Source organism: Triticum aestivum, chromosome 7A, assembly GCF_018294505.1.
Source record: "Triticum aestivum cultivar Chinese Spring chromosome 7A, IWGSC CS RefSeq v2.1, whole genome shotgun sequence".
Taxonomy (NCBI): Eukaryota; Viridiplantae; Streptophyta; class Magnoliopsida; order Poales; family Poaceae; genus Triticum; species Triticum aestivum.
Window position 1 is genome coordinate 7528482 of NC_057812.1, and position 9267 is coordinate 7537748.

Genomic DNA, 9267 nt, shown 5'->3' on the forward strand with positions numbered 1-9267 from the left:
AAAAGGTCAGAAAACGTCCCATGTCAGGGGACACCAAATATTTTGTTTTCTTTTGCTGATCCAGGTTGGATTTTATCGTTGCTACACGTGAAGTTGATTCAGTCTGCTCGACGCCAGTTTTTGATATGACGGTCTTGCATCTTTGCTTGGCCGGAATTTCTTGTGCTGCTGCCAGTATCGTGAAAGATCGGACCAACTCGCATCTAGTCGAGTCTTTATCAAGTGGTATTCAGAGCTAAGGTTGTTCACGTTACTGTGTTGATCAAGATGTCAACCTCGGTCAACAAGGGTGATGAGGTTGCTGCTAATTTTGAGGAAGTTGTACGTCCAGTGTATTCGGATGATATTCCTCAAAATATTCGGGATGGTTTTGACCACACATGCAACTATATCAAGCAATGTCATGATGTGCTAGGCAAAAGGATAGATGTCCTGATCACTCGGTTCGATGGTTTGGCAGACATCATCAATATGCCGGCGACGAATTTTGCTCCACCACAGACTGCTCCGGCGGCTCCACTGCATTATGCACCGCCTGCTTGCGACGGACATGCCGGTGTGCATGATCGTCGTTTGGCGGCACAACCTCATGCTAGAGATGATGGTCTCGATGACGGCGTTGACCGGGTGGGGCACGCACCACGAACACAACACTATGAGCCTCGCCCTGAAACTTCCGTACGTGGCGGAGTGCATGACCGAGTTGATCAAGCTGTGCGTGTGCCTGTGGATGATGGAATTGGGCGCATAAAAATTTCAATCCCTTCGTTCTCCGGCAAGTGCGAACCAGAAGGTTATTTGGAGTGGGAGATGCATGTTGATCAAATTTTTGATGCCCATCATTATAGCGAGGAGAAGAAAGTTCAACTTGTTGGAATTGAGTTCACCGGTTACGCGCTAATTTGGTGGAACCAAATTTGTCATTCGAGACATCGCCCGACGACTTGGCGAGGGATGAAAGAATTCATGAGGCGACACTTTGTTCCTGAGCACTATAAAAGAGATATGTACAACAAGTTGCAGCGGCTCTCTCAAGGTAATATGAGTGTTGATGAATATTACAAGGGGATGGAATTGCTTATGATTCGTACAGGAACAACGGAGGATCCGGAGGCGACCATGGCACGTTTCTTTAATGGGCTAAATATTGAGGTGCAGGATCGTGTTGAGATGGTGGTCTACGACAACATACAAGATCTTGTGCACCAAGCTGTGCGTGCGGAATAACAGATTAAGCGACACCAAGTTAACAAAGTTCCTAGTACCACTTTGAACACATGGCGACGCTCGCAACATAAGAGTGAGGATGTCGTTCCTAGCTCTAGGACGGTAACATCAAATCGCTCTCATGATTCTGTGTAGAAGGATGCTTCCAAATTAGGATTGTCGAAGTCTGATTCTAGTGCGCAGTCGACCACACGCACTAGTAATATAGAGTGTTTCAAGTATGGAGGAAGGGGACATATGAAGCGTGAATGTCCTAATGAGAAAAGAGTGTTACTCACAAGAGATGGCTATGCATCCGCTAGTGATGAAGAGGCAGTTTTCGACACTTCTAGTGAAAATTTTGAATATGCTGAAAAGGTGACCGCGAGTTTTGAAGCTGCCGAATCATATCCATCATTGATGGTGCAGCGAGTACAAGAAGATCGCATTGGGGATAAGAGGCAACGTTGGAATATTTTTCAAACTCAGTGCAAAATCAACAACACTAATTGTAAGTTGATCATAGATGGAGGAAGCTACACCAACGCGGTCAGCAAGGACTTGGTGGATGTTTTAGCTTTGCCTACCTAGAAGCACCCACAACCCCACTGCGTCGAATGGTTATATCAGTCGGGGAAACTGAAAGTTACTCACAAGGTGCGTCTCAATTTTTCGGTTGGTGACTATATTGATACAATGATTTGTGATGTATTGCCGATGGATGCATGTCACTTATTGTTGGGGAGACCGTGGCAATATGACTGTCGTGCCACGCATGAGGGACGGTCCAATACATACTCTTTTTGGAAGCCGGAAGACGACATGTTCTGCCATCTATGTTTACGGGAGAAATCATGATGGACACAACTGTTTCATTGAAGAAATCCATGAAATCTACCGCAAAACTGAGGACGGTTTTGTTTCAAGGAGGAGGGGATGATGTGACCAGCCGTGCGAAAAGAGATCAAGTTATCAACTCAAATAGTTTGACAATTGGCCAAATTACAATGAAAGTACCATCATCAGAACCACCAGCTGAAGAAGTCACGCCTAATTTTCGTACTTCAAGTTGGACATTGGTCGGTGCTATTCCAATTCAAGTAGCGTAATTTATTTTAGTAAGTTTCATCCGAATAGAAACTACTATGGTACGGTCTTGTTTTGGTTGGTTAGATCCTGCGTGTTGGTTAGGCTTGATCCTGCATGATTAACAACATTGCCGGATTATTTTATTAGGAAAGTCCTAGTTACATGGTTGAGAGATAGAGTCCTAGTTTTCCTTCTCTTTGTTTTGCACGTGAGTGTTTTGCATGTTAGGATAGAGTCCAGGTCGGTTTGTAAGCTCAGGGTCGCCTATAAATATGGCTGGCTTCGGCCATGTAACGAAGATTAGTTTTTACATGAGTTGAATATACTAGTACAAATGCCCGTGCGTTGCATCAGGCGAAAAAGGCACAACCAGCTTCATGTGCCATTGTGCATCATTTTTATACCCAATTTTAATAAAGTCCATAACAAGGTTAAATGTGAAAATTTCTTATTTTTAATAAAAGTTAACGTTTTCATAAAAAATGAAACACTTTTAAGAATAGTTAACGTTTTCATGAAAATTGAAACATTTCTCTAGAAAAAGAACATTTTTTATGGATTTTTTTTTTGAAACCGATGTTTTTGATGAAAAGAATGTGAAAAATGGACTTTGTTTTAGTAAAAAATGGAACTTATTTTGGCAATTTTTAAGATAGTGTGAATATATGAACATTTTAAAGCTATTTTTATCGTGTTAATTTTTTTACAGATATTTTTTGTAGCATTTTTGTTAGGTACTTTTTACAGATGGTTGTTTGGTTGTTATGAAAATGTGTGAGTGAGCACATGTATTGTTCAGCAGATCACATATGTATAGGAGTCAACTCGAAAGAGGAAACTACGTAAAAGAATTCTTCAAGCAAATTAACAACATGGTTCACATTGTATCCGTATTATCATCCTTGAGATTGCAGATCTGACTTAGAGGATCATATTGAATAAAAAAATATCACATCTAAGTGTGTGTAACCGAAAAGCTTAGAGTGAAACACATTACTAACTAAACTGATAGCTGCAAATGAAAAAGTCATAAGCAAGACATCATGATTATTTAGACAGCTTGAAAAGTAAGGATTCTAAATCTGAAATAAGCTATTATTTTTTTCGTCGGAACTTGAGGTATGATACATTCACCATTATGCGTTCTGATGAATGAATCAAAGCATAATGGAGATATTCACATATAATGACAGTGATGAGACCGAAGAAGTGAGACGGTGTATCTCTGTGGCATTCAAGTGCCTATTCCTTCACCCAAAGAAAGGTCAACAATGCTGAAAGCTTATCGAGATTTTGGTGTCTGACCTTACATGTAAAATTCTTGCAAATGTATCATCTTAGGCTTTGTTTAGTCCAGAATAAAACTTGGCTGTCCAAGCATCTTCAAACCAAATAATCGATGCTGTTTCTATTGGGCATCATAGAATACATGCGTTGTGACAATTTTAAATTGTACATTGCTTTTTGCTGATCATATAAATTATGGATCAAGCTGGAGGCTTGTAAGTGATGATAACTTGCAAAACTCTGCTGGGTGGCTCCTCTTCTAGTTGGGAATCTTGTTGCAATCATGTATCCGACCACAACACGTACGCTGTAAAATAAAGAAACTCATGTTCATCCATCCTATTGCAGAGTGAACAACAGCATTCTGCAACTCGGCAAGAATACTGAGGCGTTGCAACTCTCTCTGCCGTTAACAGCGACAGAGTTTCAGCCACCCAGAAACATTACGTAGAGACTGATTATGAACACAAGCAACACTACCGGCATATGAAGATTCACTCACAGCGAAAATTGAGCGACACACTTGTCCTCAAGTCAGCTTCCCACAAAGCAAATACAGGATGTAGTGCAAAATACAGTGTTCCGTCGCGGCACTCGGTTCCTCAATTACAGTATCTCAGGGAAAAATAAGGTTCCTACAGATTTTGTAGTGTATATAAAAGAATTGTTGGAGAGTAATAGCACCATTTAAAATTCTCCCTGCAAGGAAAGCGGAGTCTGGCTCCTAAGATCGACTAAGTACCACTTCTCCGTAATGGAACATGCAGTAGCTGAAAGCACCAAGAGGGGATAGCCAACGTAGAATTCATCATCTTGCCCTCATCCGTCCATTGCCATCAATTGTACTATCTTGCCTCAGTCCGATTGGTCTCCCTGCAGACCTTGCTTCTCCTCGAGCTGGATGCTTCATCTGATTGCTCAGTCCATTGCCTTGATGCTTCATCTGATTGTTCCCTATTTGTTTCCCTGTTAAGGGAACTCAATTTCTGAAACTTATTTCTCACTGTTGGCTTATTGATGATTCCGAAGACTGCTTGTTGACACCTAGGAAATTCAAAGGCATATATAAATTGAGAGGATTGGGTGTAAGGGGGCGACGTGGGACTATTTAATAGAAGGAACAACCATCTTTTCCACACAAAACACTGGGCTAGCTTAGTTAGTTGTGGCAATAGGTATGCGACACGGAGATGACTTCGTTGGGCGGGTGTTTTCCCAAAAAAATTGAGCAAGGGAGGGTAGGTGAACAGATCAAAAAATACCATCAAGTCAAGCTGGTCCTTGCTGCAGCTAGTTGCACCAAGAGTTGCTCTATTACATGTACTGATACGGGGTAAAAAGACTTAGATTCTCTAATGTTATTGTCTAAAACCAAGAAGGAATAATAAAAATAATATTTGATCAAGGATGATGCAACTCCTTCAGCAAATTTCCGTGAAGTTCTGCTACCTGGTATAACATGTCTACTATTCGTATTATCACAGCCAACCACGGATGCACACCTTCAGCCAAATAACTACAGAGATGTACAGTGGAACCATATAGTACCTGTGACTGCACCGACGGTTTTCTTTTGCTTGAACAGTTATTTTTTTGCTGGGGCCGGCCAACTTTTTTGCTGGAAACATAAATTTGTTTTGTTGGAAGAAATATAAATAGATGCAAGAAATCGTATACCAGCACCCGAGTCCAATAGCATTGAACTCTGCCTTGTATGCTGAAGCTTATTGTTTGCGAGTGGCTGAAAGCATTACCATCAGCACTAAATGTTCTGATATGCCAAAATAAACGCATTAGAATCTTTTTAATTATCCCAACTATTTTTCAGATGTTGCTCTGCCGTTGCTAATTATGATGTTGTGATATACTGCTATTTCGTATAGAGGGAGGTCAGGGAGGAGAGCAGCAGCCTGCTGTTGCGGTTTTGTTCATGCTGCTGCTTGGTTACTACTACACATCTATACAAAGAACACATAGCATATAAGGCTGCTACTTGCTGCTTTCAAGGGGATACATACCTCTGTTGTAGCCGCCGCGGACGACATTGGACGGCTCGACGGATGTTTTTGTTCCTCCGGCAAATTCGGCACTTCTTCCTCCGGCGAACTCGGCAGCGACATTGGACGTGACCCCGAGCATCTGCTTCGACCAGGGAGACAGCTGATTTTGCACCGTTGCCATACTCTGGAACAGCCATGGCCCCATGGAAAGATATAGAGGAATTTACACCGTGGCCATGCTCTTGTGGTCAGGCCACAACCGTCCCTTCATCTTCAGGCCACCGTCACCGTCTGGTTCCCTGTCCATCAGGCCTGTTAGTGTATACAGCTTGTGTGCGTGTGTGTGTTGACACGGCAGTCACCACGAGCGGTTGTGCTCAGAGACTGGCCACGATGATAGCAGTAGTGGGGCGAGTGGTAGAGGTAGTGGCGCACGTCCCAGCCACGGTTGTGGTTCTGTAAGTGTATATATGACCCAGCCTTTGTGCTAATGAAAGTGTGCTGAATCCCTAATCCCTCTAACATGGTATCAGATGCAGAGGTTAACCCTGTTGCGCACGATCCTCCTTTCACTGCCATGGATACTAACCCTGTCCAGACTCCTCCTCCCTCCCTCGATGGAGACGATGGCGCTCTGTCCGTCGCCGCTGAGCCTGTCGACGGTGCCGCACCACCTCCCGGGCCCGTAGCGCTCCGCATCGCTCCCGCTGCCCCGGCCATCACCCAGCCTGCTCCTCCCTCCGTCCTTCAGACGGTTGACATCCGGCGCCTTCCTGGAGACGCGCTCGTTCTTGCTGCTTGAGGAGCTCCGCGCTGAGCAGGCGACACGTCACCAGAGCGCCCATGCGCTGATCGCCGCGCGCCCTCCGCTGCCGGCGCCCGCCGCCCCACCAATCGACTCATCGGGCTCGGGAAGAAGCGTGGACGTGGGCAAGGGGGGAGGGAGGGGGGGCTTCTAGCTCTGCTGGCCCGCAGCCGCCGCGCCCTCCGCCCGGCTATCCTGCACCGGCGCCCGGCACCAATTCCTGGACGGGCCTTGTTCAAGCTTGGCCTGTCGCCTGGCGCGCACCTGGAGCCGGCGTGCTCGGGCCTCGCCCCGGGACCCCTCATCAGCAGGCCATGATGGCCATGCTGTCCGCATCGTTGTACGGTACGGTGCCCCCGGCGGCCCGCCGCCTGGCTACGGCTACCCTGCTGCCCCGCCTCCTCAACAGCAGCAGCCCTGGGACATGGCGTCTCTTCAGGCTGCGCTGCACAGTGCTTCGTCAGGGCCATCGTCGTCGGGTAGCACATCCGACTGGTACCTCGACTCCGGCGCTGCTGCGCATATGGCATCCAACCCGGGTATTCTCTCCTCCCTTCGTCCTTCCTCCACACACACTTCTATCATTGTCGGGAATGGCGCGCACCTTCCCATCACACACGTTGGCACGGGCTCCATCGCCACCTCTGCCAATGCTCTCGCTCTCCGCAGCGTTCTTCTCACACCGTCTCTTGTCAAAAATTTGCTGTCTGTTTATCAGCTCTGTCGTGAAAATACAGTTTCAGTAGAGTTTGATGCGTTTTGTTTTTCTGTCAAGGACCTCCGCACCCGGACGGTGATTCTCCGATGTGATTCGGAAGGCGATCTGTACCTCGTTGCTGGAGCTTCCTCCACTCGCTCTGCTCTTCCGTTCGCTGGCGTGGTCACCACCGACCTCTGGCATCAGCGGCTGGGACACTCAGGGCGCGCTCCGATCGCCGGTTTCGAGTTCGCCTGCACCCCGTCCTCCACTCACTCCTGCCGCGCGTGTCGTCTGGACAAGCACACATGGCTCCCGTTTCAGCAATCTGCAACTCGTAGTTTCTTTCCTTTCCTGCTGTTACACTTAGATATTTAGACATCTCCTGTAACTAGTGTCTCTGGTTATCAGTTTTATCTTGTAATCCTCGGCGATTATACCCATTATGTGTGGATGTTTCCCTTGCATCACAAGTCTGAAGCTCTACCTGTCATTGTTCAGTTCTTCGCCTACGTTCAGACTCAATTTGAGCGTCCGCTCCTTGCCTTGCAGACTGACAACGGCCGCGAGTTCGACAATGCGGCCGTTCGCTCCCTGCTCGCCACTCACGGCACGGTGCTTCGGCTCTTTTGCCCTTACACTAGTCCGCAGAACGGCAAGGCGGAGCGCATCTTGCGCACGCTCAACGACGGGGTCCGCTCCCTTCTGTTCCACGCCTCCATGCCGTCCCGTTTTTGGGCAGAAGCACTCAGCGTCTCCACTTTTCTTCTAAACCGCCATGTCCTTTGTCTGCATCTCCCGTTTGACACCGAGGGCGTTGCGCAACCGATGTGTAGACATGCCATCGTCGAAGTGTAGGGAGGCCGCCGACGGGCGCTGGGTAAGACGCCCGGTTCCGCCGATGGGGAGTCCGCATGATGGCGGGCTCCGTCGTTGGCGGTTGCGTGGAGACGTGGGCACGTTGCATCACGGGGTAGACGGCCGGGGGCGCTGCCGGGAGTTGGCCGGCTGATGAAGAGCGGTGACGGCAGAGGAGGAGGAAAGAGAGGAGTTGTGGGAAGGTGTGGTGCCAGCGCCGAGTGTCGCCGGTGGTGTAAAGCTGTAGGGGTGGGGGCGGCGCACGGCGGAGGGGCGGTGGCTGGAGGTAGCCTTGAGGGTGCGGCTTCCCTAAAAAATAGCGAAACATTAGCGCGTTGAGCATTAATAATAGAACTATCTGAAGTCTTGTACAATGTTAGTGTTGATAGTCAAATTTGGCAGATTAAAAATATGGATCATGATGCTAATGTGCTAAGCTGAAGATTGTTTTTTAACTGAAGATATGCACACGCTGATGGAGTTGGGGAGGTAAGAGTACAGGAAGTTGAAGATTTAGACTCCAGTTTTGTTCACGTACAACCACCATCAGGTATAAGATGAAGACGGGGCTACGGTTGAGATATGCTTCATTATTTTGGAGCACAGAGAGGAGCGGACGTCGCTGGTTATACTATTTTTATTATCAAGGAAACCAGGTTCCTGTTTAGATTTTGAATGTACAGATAAGGACCAAATCTTGTAAAATAGAGTTGTAACCAGATTTGTCTCCTAATCGATCAAAGGATCAAAGTCCAGATCGCCCTATATATACGTAGGGTCAGAGGCCGGTAGAGGGACACCCAACATCGACAAAAACATATTTACTTTATTTCCATGCACAGCTTTCCTTTCGTTCGTTTTTCCCCATCGACTTCTCTGCTCTTGCCTGCAAGTTCAGAGATCGCCGTGGCAGTAGGCTAACCCTACGCCGCTGCACCCGGAAAACGGGACCTAGACGTCGCTTAGGTTCCGTTTGCTGTTGATCCGTTGAAAATCCAACCAAAAGAAAAGTTTTCTTTGAGATCAGCAAGAAGAAGGCCGTTCTGTTCCTCATACAGAAAAAGACAGCAAAAGAAAAGACCGGCTAGATTGTTGATCTGTTCAGGAATTGAGAGTGTTGCCATGCAAACGATTTTGCCATCAACAGTTAGGTGCTTAGGATGGTAATAAATCGGATTTTTCTGAAACACCAATGCCTATTTCTATAGGAGATACGTTTAATTAAGCATCTATCCTCTATAAATAAAAAATAAGCACTGATATTTAAACAAATATTATTTTATTTCTCTAAACACCCCCCTAAGTGCCTTGCATTGTAGAAGGTC

General features: G+C 46.6%; 1 protein-coding gene across 1 annotated transcript; it reads left to right on the forward strand.

Annotated features, from left to right (window-relative positions):
- The first annotated feature begins 6095 nt into the window (after positions 1 to 6095).
- Positions 6096 to 7544, forward strand: LOC123152317 (uncharacterized). Its single transcript, XM_044571889.1, has 2 exons — positions 6096 to 6926; positions 7163 to 7544. Exons 1-2 carry the CDS (start codon positions 6702 to 6704, stop codon positions 7460 to 7462), a joined length of 525 nt encoding a protein of 174 aa, XP_044427824.1. The 5' UTR covers positions 6096 to 6701; the 3' UTR covers positions 7463 to 7544.
- Positions 7545 to 9267: the final 1723 nt, after the last annotated feature.